Source organism: Haliotis cracherodii, unplaced genomic scaffold (assembly GCF_022045235.1).
Source record: "Haliotis cracherodii isolate W230 unplaced genomic scaffold, xgHalCrac1.p SCAF_15, whole genome shotgun sequence".
Classification (NCBI taxonomy): domain Eukaryota; kingdom Metazoa; phylum Mollusca; class Gastropoda; order Lepetellida; family Haliotidae; genus Haliotis; species Haliotis cracherodii.
This window is the reverse complement of record NW_027266270.1, coordinates 11,488,912-11,513,975: the sequence shown is the minus strand read 5'-3', so window position 1 is coordinate 11,513,975 and position 25,064 is coordinate 11,488,912. Positions and strand designations below refer to the sequence as shown.

Genomic DNA, 25,064 nt, shown 5'->3' with positions numbered 1-25,064 from the left:
CAGGATCTATGAGACTAGGTATTCAAATACCAGCTAGCCTGTCCCGGTCGTTTTAGTATTCCAGGTCACGCTGAACCAAGACAAGTTGCTTGTGCGCATGACTGTTTTGACGTAAGAAACGTCGGAGCAGACGTGAAGTGGTCCACGTGATGCATCTTCATCTGTGTAAATGTAACGTTTCGGGAGTGAAGTGTTTTCACGACCAGGAGTGAAGGCATTGCCCGATGACAGAAACTAAAAAGCATCGCAGAGACGCTTTGATGGCGAAGGGCTTCCGGAAACTCATTGAGGAAGTGTGAAAGTTGAACTGTCCAAAATTGAAAACGATCTCTCTGCCATGAGAGCACTGGAGCTTTCTGTCTTCTGTGTTCTTTTATGAAGCAATGTCGTCTGGGGCACATGCATTAAAGGTATTTCTGTACCTTTCAATCTCAATAAAATCAGATCTTTTACTCTGATACGATATCTCTATCCATGAACGCAGAGTCATCGTCAGGCTAAATTATTTACATTTCGACACTTTTTTACTCTTTTAGGAAGCTTATTTTATTTAACCTATTTTTTAGGACAGTAAATATAAAAGACTCTAATATATTGATTATTACTTTTGTTCATCGGAGAACTTCGGTACCTGTTTTCAATTTTTTTAAATTGGTCTCCAATTTTTTTTAATTGAATAATCCCTTTGGGTTTGGATTTCATTATGAGGCTTGTCTAACTATACAGTATTTAGGTACAGCGTACTACCGGGGGACCTTCAAAATTCATGGAAGGGCAAAGTAAGGCCTCATCTTCCAGAGGCAAGCGTGTCCATTTGCCCAAAGCCAAGCCTAGCTTCTGGACTTTGATATGGGCTTGTGGACAGACTTGCCCCGGGGATGAAAAAGGTCTGTGGGGCAAAAATGTCTGCTCCTCTCGGTCAGCTGTGCTTGTCGTACGGGGCGGCGAAGTGGACGGTCAGACTCCTGGTGAACAGCAAAATCGGGTCAAAGGAGTACCAAATAGACGACCTCTTGTGACTTACTATTGTATTTCTGAAAGATACCCATGAATATCCGGGTTAGTATTGGTCTTCGCCACCCATGCTTGTCTTACACCCATGAACATCCGGGTTAGTATTGGTCTTCACCAACCCATGCTTGTCTTACCCCCATGCAGATCCGGGTTAGTATTCGTCTTCACCAACCCATGCTTGTCTATCCACATGAACATCCGGGTTAGTATTGGTCTTCGCCACCCATGCTTGTCTTACACCCATGAAGATCCGGGTTAGTATTGGTCTTCACCAACCCATGCTTGTCTTACCCCCATGCAGATCCGGGTTAGTATTGGTCTTCACCAACCCATGCTTGTCTATCCACATGAACATCCGGGTTAGTATTGGTCTTCACCACCCATACTTGTCTTACCCCCATGAAGATCCGGGTTAGTACTGGTCTTCGCCACCCATGCTTGTCTTACCCCCATGAACATCCGGGTTAGTATTGGTCTTCGCCACCCATGCTTGTCTTACACCCATGAACATCCGGGTTAGTATTGGTCTTCACCAACCCATGCTTGTCTTACACCCATGAACTTCCGGGTTAGTATTGGTCTTCACCAACCCATGCTTGTCTTACCCCCATGCAGATCCGGGTTAGTATTGGTCTTCAACAACCCATGCTTGTCTTACCCCCATGAACATCCGGGTTAGTATTGGTCTTCAACAACCCATGCTTGTCTTACACCCATGAACATCCGGGTTAGTAATGGTCTTCGCCACCCATGCTTGTCTTACCCCCATGAACATCCGGGTTAGTATTGGTCTTCGCCACCCATGCTTGTCTTACACCCATGAACATCCGGGTTAGTATTGGTCTTCACCAACCCATGCTTGTCTTACACCCATGAACTTCCGGGTTAGTATTGGTCTTCACCAACCCATGCTTGTCTTACCCCCATGCAGATCCGGGTTAGTATTGGTCTTCAACAACCCATGCTTGTCTTACCCCCATGAACATCCGGGTTAGTATTGGTCTTCAACAACCCATGCTTGTCTTACACCCATGAACATCCGGGTTAGTAATGGTCTTCGCCACCCATGCTTGTCTATCCACATGAACATCCGGGTTAGTATTGGTCTTCAACAACCCATGCTTGTCTTACCCCCATGAACATCCGGGTTAGTATTGGTCTTCACCAACCCATGCTTGTCTTACACCCATGAACATCCGGGTTAGTAATGGTCTTCGCCACCCATGCTTGTCTATCCACATGAACATCCGGGTTAGTATTGGTCTTCACCAACCCATGCTTGTCTTACCCCCATGAACATCCGGGTTAGTATTGGTCTTCAACAACCCATGCTTGTCTTACACCCATGAACATCCGGGTTAGTAATGGTCTTCGCCACCCATGCTTGTCTATCCACATGAACATCCGGGTTAGTATTGGTCTTCACCACCCATGCTTGTCTTACACCCATGAACATCCGGGTTAGTATTGGTCTTCGCCACCCATGCTTGTCTTACCCCCATGAAGATCCGGGTTAGTATTGGTCTTCACCAACCCATGCTTGTCTTACCCCCATGCAGATCCGGGTTAGTATTGGTCTTCAACAACCCATGCTTGTCTTACCCCCATGAAGATCCGGGTTAGTATTGGTCTTCACCAACCCATTCTTGTCTTACACCCATGAACATCCGGGTTAGTAATGGTCTTCGCCACCCATGCTTGTCTTACCCCCATGAACATCCGGGTTAGTATTGGTCTTCGCCACCCATGCTTGTCTTACACCCATGAACATCCGGGTTAGTATTGGTCTTCACCAACCCATGCTTGTCTTACACCCATGAACTTCCGGGTTAGTATTGGTCTTCACCAACCCATGCTTGTCTTACCCCCATGCAGATCCGGGTTAGTATTGGTCTTCAACAACCCATGCTTGTCTTACCCCCATGAACATCCGGGTTAGTATTGGTCTTCAACAACCCATGCTTGTCTTACACCCATGAACATCCGGGTTAGTAATGGTCTTCGCCACCCATGCTTGTCTATCCACATGAACATCCGGGTTAGTATTGGTCTTCAACAACCCATGCTTGTCTTACCCCCATGAACATCCGGGTTAGTATTGGTCTTCACCAACCCATGCTTGTCTTACACCCATGAACATCCGGGTTAGTAATGGTCTTCGCCACCCATGCTTGTCTATCCACATGAACATCCGGGTTAGTATTGGTCTTCACCAACCCATGCTTGTCTTACCCCCATGAACATCCGGGTTAGTATTGGTCTTCAACAACCCATGCTTGTCTTACACCCATGAACATCCGGGTTAGTAATGGTCTTCGCCACCCATGCTTGTCTATCCACATGAACATCCGGGTTAGTATTGGTCTTCACCACCCATGCTTGTCTTACACCCATGAACATCCGGGTTAGTATTGGTCTTCGCCACCCATGCTTGTCTTACCCCCATGAAGATCCGGGTTAGTATTGGTCTTCACCAACCCATGCTTGTCTTACCCCCATGCAGATCCGGGTTAGTATTGGTCTTCAACAACCCATGCTTGTCTTACCCCCATGAAGATCCGGGTTAGTATTGGTCTTCACCAACCCATTCTTGTCTATCCACATGAACATCCGGGTTAGTATTGGTCTTCACCAACCCATGCTTGTCTTACCCCCATGAAGATCCGGATTAGTAATGGTCTTCGCCACCCATGCTTGTCTATCCACATGAACATCGGGGTTAGTACTGGTCTTCACCAACCCATGCTTGTCGTATCTCCGTGAAGATCCGGGTTAGTATTGGTCTTCACCCACCCATGCTTGTCTACCCCTGTGAAGATCCGAGTTATAATTGGTCTTCTCCGACCCATACTTGTCTACCCCTGTGAAGATCCGGGCTATAATCGATCTTCACCCACCCATGCTCGTCTACCCCTGTGAAGATCCGGGTCATTATTGGTCTTCACCCAACCATGCTTGTCTACCCCTGTGAAGATCCGGGTCATTATTGGTCTTCACCCACCCATGCTTGTCTACCCTCGTGAAGATCTTGGTTAGAATTGGTCTTCAAGAACCAATGCTTGTCTTAAGCGGCAACTAACAAGATCGGTTTGTCAGGCACGCTGACTTGGTTGACGCATGTCATTTGCGTAGATCAATGCTCATGATGTCACTCACCTGGTTATCTGTCCAAGACTCGATTATTTACAGACGCAGTCATATTGTTGAAATATTACCGAGTGCGGCGTTTAACAACAAACAAACAAAATTATGAAACAATAGCTATTGCCGATATTGATGTGTCGACGACAGAGCCGCACACAATTTCAAAAAAGCCTCATTAAATATATTATTTTTCCATTGGATTATTCTTTTGTTATAAGGAAAAGGTATTTGGTTACCAATGTCACTTGTTTTACCAGAAACATACGTTTCTTTAATAACATATAACGGAAAATGGCCCCTGACTTAACCTAGGCTGAAATGTCTACGCCACCTCTTTCTCCAACGGTATCTGTTCCTTGATCCAACAGACCGCCTCCGTGGTCTAGTGGTAGAGCGGAAGGTCCGGGGTTCGATACCCGGCCGCGTCATACAAAAAGACGTTAAAAGATGGTACTTGTTGTTACCCTGCCTGGGGCTAAAACAAGGACTGGTCGGCTCGGAAACAGTAAACTGTGTCTGAGTGGGATATTCATGTTAAACTGCGGCATGGTATCTCAGTGTGCTAGCACTATAAATTGGCATCAGTCCGGACTAGTACAAGCAGCCACACAAACACACACACGTACATGCACGTCGCTATATAATCTTGGACGCGACGTTAAACCCCATTTCACCCCACCTTGATCCAACGTGTACTCTTGCCATTGAACATTTACGGTAAAATACGACATCTGTCTACATATTGCACAACGTTATTAAAATATAACGCCTTATCAGCATCCGGACCAACTTATCCAAATATTTACATGCCATCAATCACGTGATCACAAGTATTGGACCACATGCTTTATGACATCACTGCCCGGACAAAACACATACAATCTGACAGTTATCAGCAGCTGTTGGGCGTCTCGGAGTCGATATCAACTATTGCGGATCGATATTGCGTGGGTGTAGGTTGATTTAGCGTGGTTGAAGTCGTTCCTTTGATGTGAGATAAGAATCTGAACCCGAACCGAATGTTTTAGTGTATGTCCCATTGAAAAAAAAATGTCCAAGAAGACGCACAGCTGAAAGATAGATATCTAGCCATCTGGTGTGTATAAACGGTGGAGTTGAGTGGGGACTGACGCGATTGGATCCTAGATTATCTAGTGTGTTATGTCTCCATTCTATTTAGATATAGACACGGATGGCCCAATTGCCTACGTCGTCGCAGACCGCTGTGTAGAGTTTCCTCCCTTTGGCGTGTGAAGTTTCAGCAAGCCAAGATCGTGATTTCGAATCCTGCTTCGCCCTGGTAATGTTTCAGACCAATTTCAGTTACGTGAACGACCCGACAGACCACTTGTAGTTACGTGAACGACCCGACAGACTACTTTTAGTTACGTGAACGACCCGACAGACCACTTTTAGTTACGTGAACGACCCGACAGACCACTTTCAGTTACGTGAACGACCCGACAGACCACTTTTAGTTACGTGAACGATACAACGGGCCACCTTCAGATCGCGAAAGATCGAAGGGACACTTTTAGTTTAATGAACTTTAGTCTCTTAATTCCTAGAGCTGAAAAGTGGTTGAGAAGTATTGCTGGAACTAAGAAGTGGATGGGAATGGAATGCGGAGGGTTGTGTAATAAAGTACATGTATGTCCTCTGTGGGGTCTGTGAGAGAGACAGGAAATAACTGTCTGTTTTTTATGGGTCACTGTCCTCTCACACCCTGAGTTTGGTATAAGTTGTTCATCGGACGTATGTGTAGCCACGGGCATATAAAAGTGTCAGTCGTAAAGTCGTATTCTTGGGGTGACTCGCCGCTAACTTGTACATATCTTTACCGACTTCTTGCTTCGACATTGCACCCCTGTGTGGGGAATCCTGTCTTCACAGCCACCCATCCACCCCCTTCCGTCGGCGTTCCCACCTATTCCGAGCCTTTAATTGAAAACCGTTCAACTTATTTCAACGAAACTTGGCATTTGCATTGACCATCACATAACTAGTGCCTTTTATTTTTAGTTTTATTTTCTTAGGTTTCCATAGAAACAATATCGACCGGTTTTTCCGGGTCATAACTTGCAAACGGTTTAACATTTTTCAACGATACTTGTCATTGCTTATAGGTTTCACTGGTAGCGTTTTCTATTTTAAATTTGTTTTGGTTTCTATTTGTAACGTTTCCATGGAAACAACATCGTCTCAAATAACTCTAAGCTTCGTTTTACGAACCAATGAATATTTTTACACTAAATTATACACGTGCAATGACCACATGCTGGACTGTTGCCTTTTCATATTTTTATGGGTTTTTTTTGGTTTTTTCATTTCCTTGTATTTCCATGGAAACAATTTGGAACTTTTAAGAGTGTTTCTACAAAGCATAAAGCTACTGATTATTCATTACTTTCACAAAACAATCTCACAAGTTCAATAGTCATCTCTGCCCTAAATAGTATTCATGGCATCAACTGTACAGCTACTTCGATGATGCATTAATCAGAATCTGCACTCACTATTATTGTTATACGGATTCGCAAACACATTTATAGAAACAATTTGAACTAATGCTCACAACATAGTGTAGCAGGACGTGGAGTCATCCCACAGCTGACATCCTTACCTTGTCAGCTTGCTGACGGGGGGTTAACCTCGTTGGTCATGTGGACAAGGCGTCCGACTTCTGATCAGGAGGTCCGTGGTTCGAATCCCATCACGGGACTCGGATATTTTATTGCGGCTACAATAGAAAGAGGAAACATGTGTTTTAATGAGTAAAAACCCATTCTAGTTGACCAACTGAAAAGTCCAAATACAACGTCGTACATGTGTATCTATGGTGAACCCACGAACACGGTCTGGTGCAAGATAACCAAGAGTAATAATCGGAGTGAGTATTGGATTCGAACCCAGAATCAACAGATCCTCCCTGGAAATGGACATGATAAGTTGCACCTTGGACTACTGGGCCATCCTTGCCCTCTAAACAGCATGTGACCGAGAATCGCCACAGCAACGGTGACATCGCCGCGCCGAAACTGACGCCGTATTACAACCTCTAGTCGACTGGGCCCCGGGGTGCTGTCCGCGTGAAGGGTTTATGCTCCGGTCTCATTGCCTAGGTGAACATGGTCACGAACTCCCTCGCTCGCTCCACACGTCATGGAGTGTAATGGCGGCCCAGGGAGAGTCGTGTCATAAAGCAGCAGGCTGTGTTCAAGAGTTACATATATATAGCATTGTATAGTGTTGTCGGAAGACGGAACTCGGTGGCTGGGCGTGTCATCACTTTAACCGAGATATTTATTTATGTATTTATTTATCTATTTATACGGATACTCTTAACAATAATCACAGCAGTTGTTTGGTTTGTTTGTTTGTTGTTTTGATTGATTGTTTGTTGTTTAACGCCGCACTCAGCAGTATTCCAGCTATATGACGGCGGTCTGTAAATAATCGAGTCTGGACCGGACAATCCAGTGATTAAAAACATGAGCATCGATCCACGCAATTGGGATCGATGACATGCATCAACCAAGTCAGCGAGCCTGACCACTTGATCCCGTTAGTCGCCTTTTACGACAAGCATAAGTCACCTTTTACGGCAAGTATGGGTTGCTGAAGACCTATTCTACCCCGGATCTGTTTGTTGTTTAACGCCGCACTCAGCAGTATTCCAGCTATATGACGGCGGTCTGTAAATAATCGAGTCTGGACCAGACAATCCAGTGATTTACATCATGAGCATCGATCCACGCAGTTGGGATCGATGACATGCATAAACAAAGTCAGCACGATGTTGTGTGGGCTTCCTCGTCTTGACGGAAAGAATAATCTCTTTAAGCTGTAAACTATTTTGAGTTCCACTTGAGACATGACCTTTATCACGTGTCTTCGTAAGTTTAACGTCCTTTTCAAAGAAAGGCTTGCGAATATTTTCCTTACTGGCGGATAAAACTAATTTTGGAAAAAAATATTCAATGTTGGTGTAAACTTTGATGAAGTCATCGACCATCCCATTAATCGTCTGTGTAATATACATTTTCGGGAAAGGTTCTTCAGCCCAAAACACTGCCCGTTGAAGCGAGATTTTGTTCTTCCGGCAGAACCCTTATACGCACAATCTATTCTCTACCACACCTAAAGGACAGGCGTATATCATATTTTGCAGGGATGGCCATATGAAATGTGCTGCCACGTGACCAAAATGCTTTCTCTCATTGGATAATACACTTTAGCAGTGATAATCAACAAGAAGGGAATTATTATTACAAACATTCAACACTAATTACTTTAAAAGTGACCAATGTAACTATCTCAAATCTTTCTTTCAAACAGTGCAAAATAAAGCTGCGTTTGCGCACTAGACAATTTCCGGTGTAATCAAGTCTCCGGGGGAAACCAACTGCTTCGCGGGGACCAAACCTTGTGGAGGAAATCCCCTTGATTGATTGTGGGAGAGGTACCAGTCGCGGTTATTGAATCTCCCAAACGACGCCTACATTTATCAATCTTAAGGTAGAACCATGTTGACTAGTTATCGAGTTACTTTGAGCGGAAGTGGGACGTGGATCGACTTGGAGGGTGGCCACATGGGTATGTCGTGCTGGATCTGCGAAATAACAAGAAATCAACTAGAAAATCAGGTGAAAGAAATAATTTTAAGGCGTTCTATGGCCTATTACTTTGTCTACAAATCCACCGACCCTAATAAATCAAGGATGTGTAAAGAAATATTATTCCAGTTTTAAGTTTTTTAACTTTTTCTTTTAACTAAAGCACAAAAAAACACTACAAGAGAAACGCAAATTGTGTGAAAAGTCATGTGGTTGATCAATGGTCCATACACTTAACGCTTTTATTCGCTGCGCCCTTAGCCTTATGCATCAATCGCTGAACCAAAACCATTCGTGCCATTCGACAACCGAATGGCCTTTTTGTAGGTTACTGAAAAAAGCGAATGGTGACGAATGTACCAAAACGCCTTCCAACCTCTGCGCTGTGAAATAGCCATACAAAGAAAAGACGGTCATTTCCTTAAAATACACATTATTTCACCCACGCAAAAAACATGATACAGCGCACCAGCGAGAATAAATAGCTGGTCTTCAGACAACATAAACATTGCCTGTCTTTATTCTGAAGTTCTATCCGAAGAGTCATGCCTTCTGAGGCCGGGGATGGAAGGTGAGGAGCTTCGGTGAGTCAGTGCTTCACAGTGATGAGATGACACCCCAATCATCGTCAGGCCTTTCCCTTTTTAGCAGTTGTTGGATTTCCGGTCTTTTCGTTTAAGACCTGGTGTAAAAAATAGAATCAGAAATCGTCGCTCTCAGCAATATTCCAGTTACATGACGTCGGGACCCGTGAAGGTCCGGGGTAGAATAGATCTTCAGCAACCCATGCTTGTCATAAGAGGCGACTAACGGGATCAGGTGGTCAGGATCGCTGACTTGGTTCATGCATGTCATCGTATCCCAATTGTGTGGATTGATGCTCATGATATTAATGACTAGATTGTCTGGTCAAGACTCGATTATTTACAGACCGCCGTCATATAGCTGGAATATTGCTGAGTGCGGCGTTAAACATCCAACAAACTACATGACTTCGGCCTTTCAATCGAGTCTGCACCATAACCTATGCTACTGAGATACAATGACATGCATCAACCAAGTCAGCGAGCCTGACCACCCGATCCCGTTAGTCGCCTCTTACGACAAGCATGGGTTGCTGAAGATCAATTTTAACCCGGATCTTCACGGGGGGAGACAAGCATGGTTTGTTGAAGATCAATGCTAACGCCGATCTACACGGGGGGAGACAAGCATGGTTTGTTGAAGATCAATGCTAATGCCGATCTACACAGGGGGAGACAAGCATGGTTTGTTGAAGATCAATGCTAACGCCGATCTACACGGGGGGAGACAAGCATGGTTTGTTGAAGATCAATGTTAACGCCGATCTACACAGGGGGAGACAAGCATGGTTTGTTGAAGATCAATGCTAACGCCGATCTACACGGGGGGAGACAAGCATGGTTTGTTGAAGATCAATGCTAACGCCGATCTACACGGGGGGAGACAAGCATGGTTTGTTGAAGATCAATGCTAACGCCGATCTACACGGGGGGAGACAAGCATGGTTTGTTGATTGAAGATCAATGCTGACGCTGATCTACACGGGGGGAGACAAGCATGGTTTGTTGAAGATCAATGCTAACGCCGATCTACGCGGGGGGAGATAAGCATGGTTTGTTGAAGATCAATGTTAACGCCGATCTACACGGGGGGAGACAAGCATGGTTTGTTGAAGATCAATGCTAACGCTGATCTACACGGGGGGGGGGGGGGGGGGGGGGAGACAAGCATGGTTTGTTGAAGATCACTGCTAACGCCGATCTACACGGGGGGAGACAAGCATGGTTTGTTGAAGATCAATGCTAACGCCGATCTACACGGGGGGGGGGGGGGGGGGGGGGGGGGGAGACAAGCATGGTTTGTTGAAGATCACTGCTTCAACCAAGCATGGTTTGTTGAAGATCACTGCTAACGCCGATCTACACGGGGGGAGACAAGCATGGTTTGTTGAAGATCAATGCTAACGCCGATCTACACGGGGGGAGACAAGCATGGTTTGTTGAAGATCAATGCTAACGCTGATCTACACGGGGGGAGACAAGCATGGTTTGTTGAAGATCAATGCTAACGCCGATCTACACGGGGGGAAACAAGCATGGTTTGTTGAAGATCAATGCTAACGCCGATCTACACGGGGGGAGACAAGCATGGTTTGTTGAAGATCAATGCTAACGCCGATCTACGCGGTGGGAGACAAGCATGGTTTGTTGAAGATCAATGCTAACGCCGATCTACGCGGGGTTCCCCACAAGGAGATAGTTCCTCCAGACAGGACAGTGCCATAGAGTAAATCAGTGCAACGAAGCTCGTTCGGTCCATCTTTGTGAACTGTTTTGTGTTTTTTTCTTGGTGTGTGTTTTTTTTAAAATAGAGAAGATATTTAAACCTTTAGATTTAGTAGTAATATTTTTTTGTGCTTATCAATATTAAGGGGATACGCTAAAGGCAAACACTATAATTATGTAAGGAACTGGCATTTTTGGTATATTTTACGGACGCTTTGTAATTCCAAGTGGTGTCTGTTTCCAATCTACCCTCAACATATCCTCGTATGTTTTTACAAATATAAACATTCTTTCTTTTAACCCTACTTAACACAATTTCATTGGAAACTTACAATTTATAGATTCATGTCATATATTTGAATCGGGCTTGAAACGAAGCAATAGATCAAGATAGAATACAGTGCATAATACAGGATGCACTAAACAAAAATAATCGAAAAAAACAGAAGAACGGCATCTGGGTCGTTCATTTTGTCAAGAAATCATCGTGCGAAGTAAAGGCTTTTTGAAAATATAGAAAAACTTCTCCAAGTATAATTCTTACAACAGTGTGTATCATTTGAGTCTTGCCCTGAATTAGGTACTACGAGTGGGTCCAATTTTCGTTGTAGGCTGGAATATTGCTTAACTCAGCATAGGACAGAAAAAAAGTAAAGACGAAGGTAACAAAACCTTTTGAGTTTTAAAAAGTTCTTGATAATACATTTGGATATGATTATATACAAAATCAACGTCAACAAAAAATATTCTTGAAATCTACGGGACCTCTTGCAAGGGAAAGAATACGCGCTGGTCAAGTAATAAAAATGGTGCTATGCGAAACGAAGAGTCTTGATTGAATGAATAATCCAAATAATGAATTTACAGTTTACAACGAAAAGAAACACACACACACACACACGCACACGCACACACACACACACACACATGCGCCATGAAGACAATACCTTGCTGCGTCTGGCGTTGTCCCCTTTGCTCACCCATACATTAAACCAATGTGACCAATGAAAATAGCGTATGCAAATACGGCAACAAGGGCGCGTTCTTCAACTGTCAGAAGCAAGAAGCCGGCCTTGCATCGGGAAGGTAAGATAATTCCATGTCGGTTATTGGTGAAATGTGTTGACATGCTGCATACTTCCGAAAACCACATGCACCACGTGCACGTGGTTAGATGTTGCGAGCAGCATCGTCCTCTGACGCAGAACAAACAGGCAAGCAAAGCCAAATTAAGGGGTAACGCAAATATGATCAAAGGTTTCCTGCGGTCGAATTAGTTGTTAGAAATGGCAAAATACACGTCTGAATCAAAATGGAATGTCTGTTATAGACAATATGTTTTTGGGAGTGGGTGAATTCTGAAAATACCATGGCGTGTTAACTTAATGTGGGAGACAGATCTTTTTGCAGATCTTTGATGGTAACCAACAATAGGATGTGTTTTTTTGTTTTTTTAAAAACTTTTGTCTACATTTATTATGAGACGATACACATAAAACAATGGTAATGGTAAAAGGCTAGCCTATATTACAAAGCAGAGAAGAAAATGATAACAAGATGGACCAGACGAAAAGAATCCTTGAGAAAATAAGTTACGATTATATAAATCACTTGATCTACTACCTCTTGAGAATCTTTAGATGACAATATAAAAATTCAGTCCAACCATATTATGAAATTTGTAAAACTGGTTCAAAACAATAGGACGTGTTGGTACCCACGTCAATCTGGAATTCGAAACCAGGGACGCGTTCCACAAAGCGATCTTAGTGCTACGACTGTCGTAAGTCAGTGTTAAAGAATGGGAGTTACGACCGACTTAGCGCTAAGATAGCTTTGGGGAACGGGGCCCTGGATTCTGGCAATTGTCCCAGAACAGACAGGTTCGTTAAATCAAAGTCAGCTTTTGTCATTTGGCATGAGGGGTATAAAGATAGGTCTTCATACATAGTGTAGCCACGAAGGGAATCTTACATTGGACCTATTGACCTTATTAACCACGAGGCTAGTAACCTTGCTTAGTCTTTGTAGATCGTCATTCAAAGACAATTCAATAAAGCACGTGGCACAAAGCTTCTGGGCACGGGTGGCTCAGTCGTCTGAGGCGTTGCGGTTCGCTGTGCAGAGTTGCGTCCCTTGGTTGGTTGGTTGGTTGTTTATCGCCGCACCCAGCAATATTCCAGCTATGTGACGGCGGTCTGTAAATAATCGAGTCTGGACCAGACAATCCAGTGATTGACATCATGAGCATCGATCAACGCAATTGGGATCGATGACATGCATCAACCAAGTCAGCGAGCCTGACCAACCGATCCGTTAGTCACCTTTTATGGCAAGCATAGGTTGCTGAAGACCTATTCTACCACGGAATCGGGTCCCTTGGGCACGCAAACCTATGATTGTGGGTTCGAAGCCCAGGTCGCCTCGATTATGTTTTTAAGTTTGTCAGCACCAAACACGCGTTCCTCGGTTTCACCAAAGTGGTAAACGTCTGAGACCTGCATCATTTCAGGCTTTCCTCCTAAATTGAAATGACACGCTGCGATATAACTTGAATACTGTTAAAAGCGGAGTTAAACCCAACTCACTCACAAAGCTTCTCGAGACCTTGATGAGTGAGTGAGTGAGTGAGTGAGTATGGTTTTACGCTGTGTTTAGCAATATTGCAGCAATATCACTGAGTGGGACACCAGAAATTGACATCACACATTTTACCCATGTGAGCAATAGAATTTTAGCCTTTGGCGTGATGAACACACGCTTTAACCACTAGGCTATTGGGATTGACATACATCAACCAAGTCCGCGAGCCTGTTAATCGCCTTTTACGGCAATCATGGGTTGCTGAAGACCTATCCCCGGATCTTCATGGGCCTAAATAATTTGAATCAGTTTCTGAACTGTAGGGAAAAGCCACAAAAGCAATCTGATCTTCCCCAAAATACTAAAGGCAACACATGATGAAGAACGGGTGTTCCCAACGATCTGCTTACCCAAGTATGCTCAAGTTCAGAAAACCAATTTGATTCAGCAGTGTTGAGTGAGTTTGTTATCCTTGCTGTGAGTGGTATTTCACTTATGTATTAAGTGATCACAGCAGTGTTGGGTGAGATAGTTCCAGTTTTACACCGAATTTCAATTTCATGTGATGCAGATGTTTACCTTTTGGGTGAAACACAAATCATGGTGTTGACACACCAAGGATCATATTCTGGGCTAATCATGGATTCAAACCAAGATTGGGATCCTGGCAATTCTCCTTAGTGAATGACAGTGCCAGTCTCCCTTTGAGTACAAATAACCTTGCTTTTTGTTAAACAGGACACTCAGCAATGCTCTGGACCAGACAATGCAGTGACTGATGTTATCTGGATATCGGGATCGGGTGGTCAGGCTAGTGGACTTGGTTGATACGTCTTCGTATCCAAATTACGTAGATCTATGCTCATGATGTCAATCACTGGACTGTCTGGTTTTCAGACTCAATTATTCACAGACTGTGATCACATAGCTGGAATATTGCTGAGTGTGGTGTTCAACAACAAACAAACAAACATGACCTGGGTACAGCATAACACAAACAGCCAGCGTACAGCATAAATGCATTTATTCAGGAGTAAAAGACAGGCTAATCACTCATTCGCTGCTCTGGGCGGCCAACATATGCCACCATCCACATTGGTTGTAGACGACTTCTACATGACAGAAGTACATTTCACTGTACAGGTTTTGATTAGAACTAAAACTGATGTAAAATGGTAATAATTACATAACAAAGGGTACGTCTTTCTACAACATGTGAGTGAGTTTTGTACAACATGAACCTTAGCTCCACTCTCACAAACTCCGTAACAAAGGGGTAGCAATTTACCCCAACATACAACAAATACTTAGAGACAATCAATGTCTGGATTGAAAAGTTTCTGCCCATTGGTATAACCATTCCAGTTGCGACGAAATTCGTCTCCCTCATACTATACAAGATATTGTCATCATGGATGTCCTGAACATGTCCCCCAGAACAAGGCATGCAGACATAAGTACTCAGCACCCAACTCCCACAAACACAAGGCTTCCATTTTCCCTCCTGTCCCTACACCTCTTGTTCACTTTTCTAGACTTGCATCACAGCCATTACATTCCGGTATTGTCCGAATTGAATGCGAGAGTTTAATTGCTCCTCATCACAGAGAAACCATTATTTTCTTTGAAAAATGCTTTCAGTGACATACTGCAAATTACAGTTTTCAAAGTACCATTAAAGTATTTTTAAATAAACCACGACCTATCAATCTTATGTTTGGATGGGTTGAATTAGGAAACACATTTATTTTTAGCCTTACTGGCCATAAATCTAGTGTCTGAACATGGGATGATGCCATCAGTTTGTACCAAGACCTTTATGCTATTTGCCTAAACATGACTCTTTGCATCATTTTCAGTGTCATTGTATGGACTATGGTGAGTGAGTTGGGTTTAACGCCGCTTTTAACAGTATTCCAGTTATATCACCGCATGTCAGCTTAATGTGGGAGGAAAGCCCGAAGTGATGCAGGTCTCAGACGTTTACCACTTCAGTGAAACCTACGAGCACAGGTATGGTGCTGACAAACCTAGAAACATATTCGGGGCGAACCGGGATTCGAACCCACAATCATAGGTTTCTGGCGTGCCCAAGGGACGCAACTCTGCACAGCGAATCGCGGCGCCTTTAGACGACTTGACTACCTTTGCCCCTGTATGGACTTTAACTAGTAGAGCTTAGTGGACCAAACACAATTAAACTAGACTCGGGCGTCAGACTAGTGGTCACAGACTGTACCATTAACTTTACAAGCACTAACATACCAACAAAAGGCTATTGAATCTACCCATTCCTACTGCTGGTGTAACCATTTAGATATTTTTGTTTTTTCTTTCTAATTATACCACTCAACATTTGCTAAGAACCACACGTTTCTAGATTTAACCAGGATCTTGTCATTCGGAAGTTGTCTGATCATCAACCTTGAAGTAGGATGTCCACTCTAGACCAGGAACCACCCACTGTGCGGTCTGTCCCCCTGGAGTGTTCACTCTCGTCCAGAAACCACCCACCCACCTGGTCAATCTCCATGGGGGTTAACTCTTGTCTTGGAACCACGCGCCCTCATGGTCAATCTCCATTGGAGCTAAGTCTTGTCTAAGAACCACCCACCCTCTTTGTCAATCTCCATGGGGGCTAAGTCTTGTCTAGGAACCACCAGCCCTCCTGGTCAATCTCCATGGGGTCGAAATCTTGTCCAGGAACCACCAACCCCCCTGGTCAATCTCCATGGGGTCGAAATCTTGTCCAGGAACCACCCACCCTCCTGGTCAATCTCCATGGGGGCTAAGTCTTGTCTAGGAACCACCCACCCTCTTTGTCAATCTCCATGGGGACTAAGTCTTGTCTAGGAACCACCAGCCCTCCTGGTCAATCTCCATGGGGTCTAAGTCTTGTCTAGGAACCATCCGCCCTCCAGGTCAATCTACATGGGGGCTAAGTCTTGTCTAGGAACCACCCACCCTCCTGGTCAATCTCCACGGGGGCTAAGTCTTGTCTAGGAACCACCCGCCCTCCAGGTCAATCTCCATGGGGACTAAGTCTTGTCTAGGAACCACCAGCCCTCCAGGTCAATCTCCATGGGGTCTAAGTCTTGTCTAGGAACCACCCTCCCTCCTGGTCAATCTCCAAGGGGGCTAAGTCTTGTCTAGGAACCACCCACCCTCCAGGTCTGTCTCCAATCGGCTCGACCAGGAACCACCCACACTTGGAGCTCTACAGAACCCTATGTATCACTTGGTCGTCTACACGACCCTGTAGGAACAACCGTTATGTTTATGCTTTGACAGTTTGGTTGAGCACCAGCTGGGATATACGAGATATTTACAGTGATGACTGGATGCAGATTGTACAGGCGTAATATACATATACACAGAGGCAGACATGGTGGAACGTATGTACACTGAAGTCCATGAAGTGACAGCAGCGGTCGACACTTGAATAACCTGGACATGGAAGCAGGAGACGCATGCAGACAGAAAAGTTTCAAATATACGTTAGAAATAGTATTCAGATAAGAAAAAGGTTGCTGAGAATACTAACATTGATAAATTTATAATTTGGAAAATAATAGACTTACATGTAAAAAGTAAATACCGTATATCATCTATTTAGAGCCTGACTATTAAGATCCAGCATGTTAAGGACTTAGTCAGGAACAGCTAATGATGTCTCCCCATTACATCTAAATATTAAACCCTCCCTTATCACTGTGAGTGAGCGAGTTTGATTTTACGCCGCTTTTAGCAATATTCCAGCAATATCACGACAGGGGGACACCAGAAATTGGCTTCACACATTGTACCCATGTCAGGAATTGAACCCAGCACTTCGGAGAAATGAGCGAACACTTGAACCACTAGGCTACCCGACTGCCCCTCATCATCACAGAGATGGGAAAGTATAAGGTGCTAGGCCCCATCCCGCAAAGTGATATTACAGCTAAGACTTTTGTAAGTCAACGTTAACATATGGGAGTCATGATCGTCTCTAAGCACTAAGATCGCTTCGTGGAACAAGCGCCCCCCACCCCCTTAATATGGGCTGGGTTGTAAATGTAAATTGACCAAGACCCATGACCCAGGGTCTTATTAGAGGACATAGGGTTTGTTTAAAGTCAGTAATTATCATTCAAAGGAGTTGGGATACACATTTGTGAACTGCAGGTTTTAATCATTCCACATAACATGGCAGCCAACACATCCACAGGCTACATAATGTATTCGAACAATCAGCTGACTTGCTTGTCAGTAGACACTAATGTCAAATGTGCTATCAAGAAACAAGCTTACAACATGGGAGAAGTTTCAATGTCATTCAAACTTTAGAAACATTAATCAGCTTCTTTCCAGGTTTATCAAACTGTGGTGATGAGCATATGACATGTCACTTCATTGCAAATATGGCTTATACGAAATACAACACCTTTCACAGATCGTCCTCAACATCTCAAGGGCATGCATGATGGTAAACCTACACTATCCCCTGAAGTCATTCCTGTGGTTCTCGCTATCTCAAATTACTCGCACTTCGTTTTCATAACCATTTCACTGACCAATCAAACGTCGAGATAAGGAAAGGGGTAAAGGGTAAGCGAGACTTGCCACTGCCAGTTTATTGGACATGAAGACATCCTTTCCATCAAAAAGATATTTCAGTCAGTATTTCAATGTTAAATTTCTAATAAACTCGATCGTAATCAATAGAACTGGCCACCTTGTTGATCTTGCCTACCAACATTGAGGCTGGTTGGAAACTCATATTCTGATTGGTCCATTACAATGAGTAGCACAGCAAATCAAATTTGCTAAAGGGAATCAAGGGGAGGTAATTTGAGTGAGTGAGTTGGGTTTTACGGCGCTTTTAACAATATTCCAGTTATATCGCGGCGTGTCAGCTTAATGTGGGAGGAAAGCCCGAAGTGATGCAGGTCTCAGACGTTTACCACTTCAGTGAAACCCACGAGCACTGGTATGGTGCTGACAAACCTTGAAACATAATCGGGGCGAACCGGGATTCGAACCCACAATCATAGGTTTCTGGCATGCCGAAGGGACGCAACTCTGCACAGCGAATCGCGGCACCTTAGACAACTGGGCCACCCATGCCCTAGGAGGTAATTTGAGATCATTGGAAACACATGAATGGTTCCAGGGTTTAGTGTAGGTCGCCTGAATTGCAAGCCCTAGAGATATAGAGGACGTTCTCAGATGAAAATGTCAGTAACTTTTCATTGCAAACCCATTGAGAAAAGATGAATCCTGAACCCACGTACAAAGAAGACACCCAAAAATAAATTAATGATTTATATCAGAATCCATTTTCTTCTGAGTCAAAAACTCTCATGTAAGTGGTATCAAGCACTAATCAATTTGTTATTCTATCTTAAATACACATACACATTGATTATGCTACGAACAACAACAACCGAACCCGGCCTTAACTTACCACGCCTTCTAGGTCATACACCACATGTTACATTAAGAACAAGAAAATATCTCTATAAAATAAAACATTTCATAATCAACAGTGTACAGCTTACAACCCCATACACACAAAACAAAACAATGTAAGAAAACACAGGCTTTGTATCCGTCTTCAAGGAACATAGGCTGCATGGTGACAATATTAAAACCTGGGCCCCGTTCCTCCAAGCGATCTTAGCACTAAGGTGATCGTAAGTCCCATACTTTAACATAGGCTTACTGTCATCGCCGCACTAAGATCGCTTTGAGGAACAGGGTCCAGAGTACTTCAGTGAAACACACCTAGACATTTTCATCACCTAGATATCCACTGCAGTTTCATAACTTTTGATAGAAAATAGTTATTAAACAATTGAAATATAGCTTATTTATTTGATTATTTTATAATATACATGTACCAGAGTATGCAAGTCCTGACATGTTATAAATATATCCGACTACATGTGAAACTAATATATATATATATGTATATCGGTTTGTTGAGTCAGCAAATTAGTCAATTTTTTAAGCTCCATTTGTAAGCTGTACAATGTCCTGCCAATGGCTAAAAGAACCAAACATGGTCAATATTTTGCAAATAATGTCTTAACTGGCAGTCAATAACAACGAATATTGAGAAAAGAAACAGATTAAATAGCAGTTATTCACAATGCATTCAGAGTAATAACCTTTCAATTACAACAAACTAAAGTCTAGGTTTACTTCACACATCTATTATGCACTTATTACTCAATCAGAAAGTAATAAATATGATTGATATTTCATGAATATACACTGGAATTTCAATAATATAAAAATACAAAGCATCAATTTGACAGAATCCCAGATTCTGAACAGATAATGAACACAAGTTATCTCCCCTTATCACAACTCATCTTTCCTCGATTGTAGCCTTCAAATAGATGGTGGTTACTCTGGATATTCTTTCTATTCAATCTGATATATTGGTGCATGTGTTTTCATGTCTAATGCATCACTACAACAAATATATATATAGGCCACGTGCTCCACTGTTAATATTAGATTCATGGCTAATTCATACTGAGCGGCGCAGGACAATGTGCTTTAGCTGCTGACTAGATGGATCACAGAAATCTTTCCTTTCTCCAGAGTACTCTCACAAGCTCAAGCATAAAGGGTATACACTCGTACAGGGAGAAACAACAAAATAACAAAGCTAAATGCACCTACACTTCCTCTAATCAAACTGAAACTGTCCTGTATGGACACTGGAGTATGTGGAAAGTATGAAACTTGAAGGCTTATTTGCTGCCAATATAGTGATATCTGTTTCAGTTACATCTTATCACATGAAGCTTTTGTATAGTATATTCACACAGTCTAAATAAGTCAAAGTCTAGGTTATATATGTGCAACATATTGACATCAGTCACAATACTGTTGGTGTTACGATAGCAATGATCTTTAGACCCTCTAGACATAGAGCCTTTCTCTTGAAACTTCCACTCGGAGTTCTATCACACCTTGCCTCCAACACACATTCAAATGACCTCAGAAGTGAATTTCATCTACTTTATGACAAAAACTGATCTTTCTTTTCTATAAAATTAATGTTTTCAAAGTGGTGTTCAAATAGCTCCAGACTCGCAGAAGAAAACAAGACTTATTTCAATAACTAAAACTTTCATAGAATATGGAATAGAATAATTAAGCCTTAATTATTCCAACTCTTAATACTCTAACCATGCATTAAATGCAACCAGACATTTACACCTTGCACTTAGACATTAAAAAGATTTTTAATAATATTTTCCATGCACTCTATATATTTTAATCACAATTATAATCATGCATACATTTTGATATTGAAAGTTACTTGAACGCCTTTGATATAGCCGATTGTATAAATCTTTTATCACACAAGCCCTGTTGTATTTCATAAATATTTCAACATGAATAATCAGGAACATGTCTAGCAGTTTCTATTATCCATATCTCTCAATATTCTGGACATTCAGGCAATATTTGTCATTATGAATATCTTAATTATGCATTCATCTTTGATTAGATTCACAAGTACATATACTACTCCTCGTCTGACAGGTATATTTTTTTATATCTAGCCATGATACTCAAAACCGATTCTCATGTCAAGTGTATATTTAAATATATGACATACCTGATTATCCCTATCAAAAGATGAGTAGTATATTTTGAAAACAACCAGAGTCACATTCATGTTTCCACTTCAATGAACAACAGAGGAAGAGTTTGTGCTTGAAATAATTATTTTGTAAAATACTGACTACTATCAACCAAAACTACTTCCAAAACCTTCAAAATGAAATACTAACAATGAAATACTCCTTAAACCACAATTGCATCCCCCAAACTCAACAATAAATATCCCCAGTAATTCAGTCGGCCTCACACTGTCCACACATCCAGCTGAAGTCAAAGAAAGAAGAGAGGTCTCCTGCCTTACTCTGTCTCCTTACACTTGGCCATGTAACAGAACATAACTAAGAGACAGAGATCTCCGGTCTTACTTTGTCTCCTTACATAAACTTGGCCATGTATCAGAACACAACTAAGACACCATAACTGACCTTAAGCCTGAAGAACAGGGCAGTTCTCACTATTAGTCTGACATGTGTTCGTTAGCCCAACAGATGCTGAGCTTCACCGTTACACTGAAGACAACCATCTACCCATTTGCACTCCACTTGTAACGACAGCGATCTCTCATTGGGCAACACTGAACTCAATCAAGAAGGCAAGAGGTCCCCCTTCAGGTCTGGGAACCACCCATCAGGTCATGGATCATCTCCTCAGGCCATGAATCACCACCATCAGGTGACTGGATCCACCCACTAGGGCAGAGATCTTTCCACCAGGGCAGGGATCCATCCACCAGGGCAGATATCCAGCCATCAAGGCAGAGATCCAGCCATCAGGGCAGGAATCCACCCATCAAGGCAGAGATCCATCCATCAGGGCAGGAATCCACCCATCAAGGCAGAGATCCATCCATCAGGGCAGGAATCCACCCATCAAGGCAGAGATCCATCCGTGCAGGGTAGGAATCCACCCTCCACCAGGACAGGGTTCCCCCACCAGGGCAGGAATCCACCCTCCACCAGGACAGGGTTCCCCCATCAGGACAGGGATCTATCCATCAGGGCAGGGATCCACCCTCCACCAGGACAGGGTTCCCCCACCATGGCAGGAATCCACCCTCCACCAGGACAGGGTTCCCCCATCAGGACAGGGATCTATCCATCAGGGCAGGGATCCACCCTCCACCAGGACAGGGATCCATCCATCAGGGCAGGGATCCACCCTCCACCAGGGCAGGGTTCCCCCACCAGGGCAGGAATCCACCCTCCACCAGGACAGGGTTCCCCCATCAGGACAGGGATCTATCCATCAGGCCAGGGATCCACCCTCCACCAGGACAGGGTTCCCCCATCAGGACAGGGATCCACCCTCCATCAGGGCAGGGATCCACCCTCCACCAGGGCAGGAATCCACCCTCCACCAGGGCAGGAATCCACCCTCCATCAGGGCAGGAATCCACCCTCCACCAGGACAGGGTTCCCCCATCAGGACAGGGATCCATCCATCAGGGCAGGGATCCACCCTCCACCAGGGCAGGAATCCACCCTCCATCAGGGCAGGAATCCACCCTCCACCAGGGCAGGAATCCACCCTCCACCAGGACAAGGTTCCACCCACCAGGGCAGGGATCCACCATCACCGAGAGGATCCACCATCAGCGAGGGGATCCACCCATCAGGTAAGAGCAACACCTCCTAAATTGACCTCACTTTATCAGGTCAGAGCTGCACTGGTCAGATCAGAGTTCCACAGTTAGGTCGATACAAAGTAAAGGAGTCAAAGGGTCCGCTATTCAGGCCAAGCCCTATCGTTCTGCTCCAAGATCAGGTTTCAGTTCCACCTGCCCGAATACTCCGCCCCAACAGTGAGACACATGCTAACCTAATCAGTCAACATCTTCATGAACTGTTCACACACCACAGGAACCAAGTAACAAATGCGCACAGTCTGTAGACGAGAGGACACCAGAAATGATGAGGTGTGCCCTCCGCGACGGAGGAGGACCACACGCTTCTGTACAGGTGACGATGAGTGGTGTCCTTGGTGGCCTACACAGAGGAGGATTATCACCGTTGGCAGTAGTCACTGACAATACAGTCTAAGGCAGGATGTAGTACAGGGACAACACAGAATCTTCATCCCTTCTCAAGCATTCTTTTTAAGTCCTCAAATATCTGAAATGGTAAATAATATGATGAGCGTGAGTCAGTGAGTCAGTATGGTTTTACGTCGCTTTTAGCAATATTCCAGCAATATCACGGCTGGGGACACCAGACATTGGCTTCCCATGTCGGGAATCGAACCCGATATTATGTGTGACAAGCAGGGGTCCGGAAAATTTAAAATCCCAATCGGACATTTACATTTATGCCACGCCCCCTTCAAACAGCGTGTTTTAGTACGACTTTTTACACACAAATTACAAGTTGTTACGTATTCATAATATGATGAATTATGAATTGTTTCAATTTAAATTGATTAATTCACCGGACAATTAATAACAAATAATATCATTTTAGATATATATGGAAAACATACGTTTGTTTCTGTTATAATAACGATCTGTCAACGTTGTGAACGGTCTAATTAATATTCATGAGTCTGCTCAAGTGTACGCGTTGTAACATTTGGATCGAGACTATTATCCCATATTTGGTTATCACGTGACCTCACGGGAAAAGTTTTTTTTTTAAACTAAAGATTATTTAAAAACAAGACAGATAATATAATCATAAATCCTAAACTATCGTTGATAGCAGTAGTTATTTGAATACTTTTTCATCTGTACTTAATTATTGACCATAAAGAAATTTGATATCGATCGTCCGAGAAAGCAAAATGGCGGTCAATCAAGATTCAATATACGACTAGCTACTGAAAACAATAAAATCTGCAAATCCTCGTTGTATGTCAACCAAGTGAAAGTCGTTAGCCACGACTTACAAAATGATCATTCAGACTTTGAGGGTTTGGCAGATCCGCTCGACTGATCAGCATCGGTCGACTGGCTGTCGTCACGCTTTCGCTTCTTGACTGAGGTTACGTATCGTAGCATTGTGAGGATAATGAGGTACATCGATGATGCAAGGTATTTATGTACAGTTGTAAACACATTTTACTCAAATCAACAAGAAGTTCTCAGTAATAAATCCTCGATTAATCAGTGTCAACTCAGTATATTGCCTATTACAGTGATTGACCGATTGGACTATCATTCTAGGTACGATGTATTTACAGCAATCAAAACAAACAAAGCTTGTCCGTGTAGATAATCTTCATTGTGTTAAAACTGCAGACAGAAATTGCTCAGTCCTATCTGTTGATCATGTCCGGTCAAAATTTAAGAATGTCCGGACAGAAAAATTTAAATGTCCGGTAAGCAATATTTTAGACCGGACATTTGAGATTCCCAATCGGACATGTCCGGCGCATATGACGGTTTCCGGACCCCTGGTGACAAGTAAACGTTTTAATCATTGGGCTACCCGACTGCCCCCGATGAACAAGATGAAATATTAGTTGCTATGGATAAGCAGGGATTTTCAGGGATGACAAAGATATGTCCGTTAGTCCGAGACTTATGGAAACTTAGAGGGACTAGTTGTTTCCATTCAAAATGTAGTAATTTTACATAAACTGCGAGTCCGAATTGAACTGTTGGATAAGATCATGGTGTCTTTGCTGGAGAAAAATGGCACCACAACATTTCCATAATTTTATTAATTTTCGATAAGATATTCTTCAGTATCAATATCAATTTGTAAGAAAGCCTTTAAGATAGTTTGGTAGACATGCAATGTCATAGAAAATGAACCGATCTTGACCCTGG

At 43.3% G+C, this 25,064-nt stretch overlaps 2 protein-coding genes across 5 annotated transcripts in view; one reads left to right on the top strand and one right to left on the bottom strand.

The window, feature by feature from the left end:
• Positions 1-902: 902 nt before the first annotated feature.
• Positions 903-23,337, top strand: LOC139462703 (basic salivary proline-rich protein 2-like). The gene is made up of 3 exons (XM_071244531.1): positions 903-1,015; positions 21,992-22,913; positions 23,158-23,337. Exons 1-3 carry the CDS (start codon positions 903-905, stop codon positions 23,335-23,337), a joined length of 1,215 nt encoding a protein of 404 aa, XP_071100632.1.
• The window catches only part of LOC139462282 (glutamine and serine-rich protein 1-like), a 30,032-nt gene continuing 20,865 nt past the window's right edge, over positions 15,898-25,064 (bottom strand). For all 4 annotated transcript variants that reach the window (XM_071243891.1, XM_071243893.1, XM_071243894.1 and 1 more), the window contains exon 15: positions 15,898-23,409. In XM_071243891.1, coding sequence (XP_071099992.1) covers positions 23,371-23,409 — 39 coding nt within the window. In that variant the 3' untranslated portion in view covers positions 15,898-23,370. The remainder of the gene's footprint in view (positions 23,410-25,064) is intronic.

Excerpts from the sequence above, each read along its gene's own strand:
- LOC139462703 (XM_071244531.1), top strand. The coding sequence starts at position 903 with ATGTCTGCTCCTCTCGGTCAGCTGTGCTTGTCGTACGGGGCGGCGAAG. Across the intron at positions 1,016-21,991 it reads TACCAAATAGACGACCTCTT|GGCAGAGATCTTTCCACCAG; the intron begins GTGACTTACTAT and ends TCCACCCACTAG. Across the intron at positions 22,914-23,157 it reads CGAGGGGATCCACCCATCAG|GAACCAAGTAACAAATGCGC; the intron begins GTAAGAGCAACA and ends CACACACCACAG.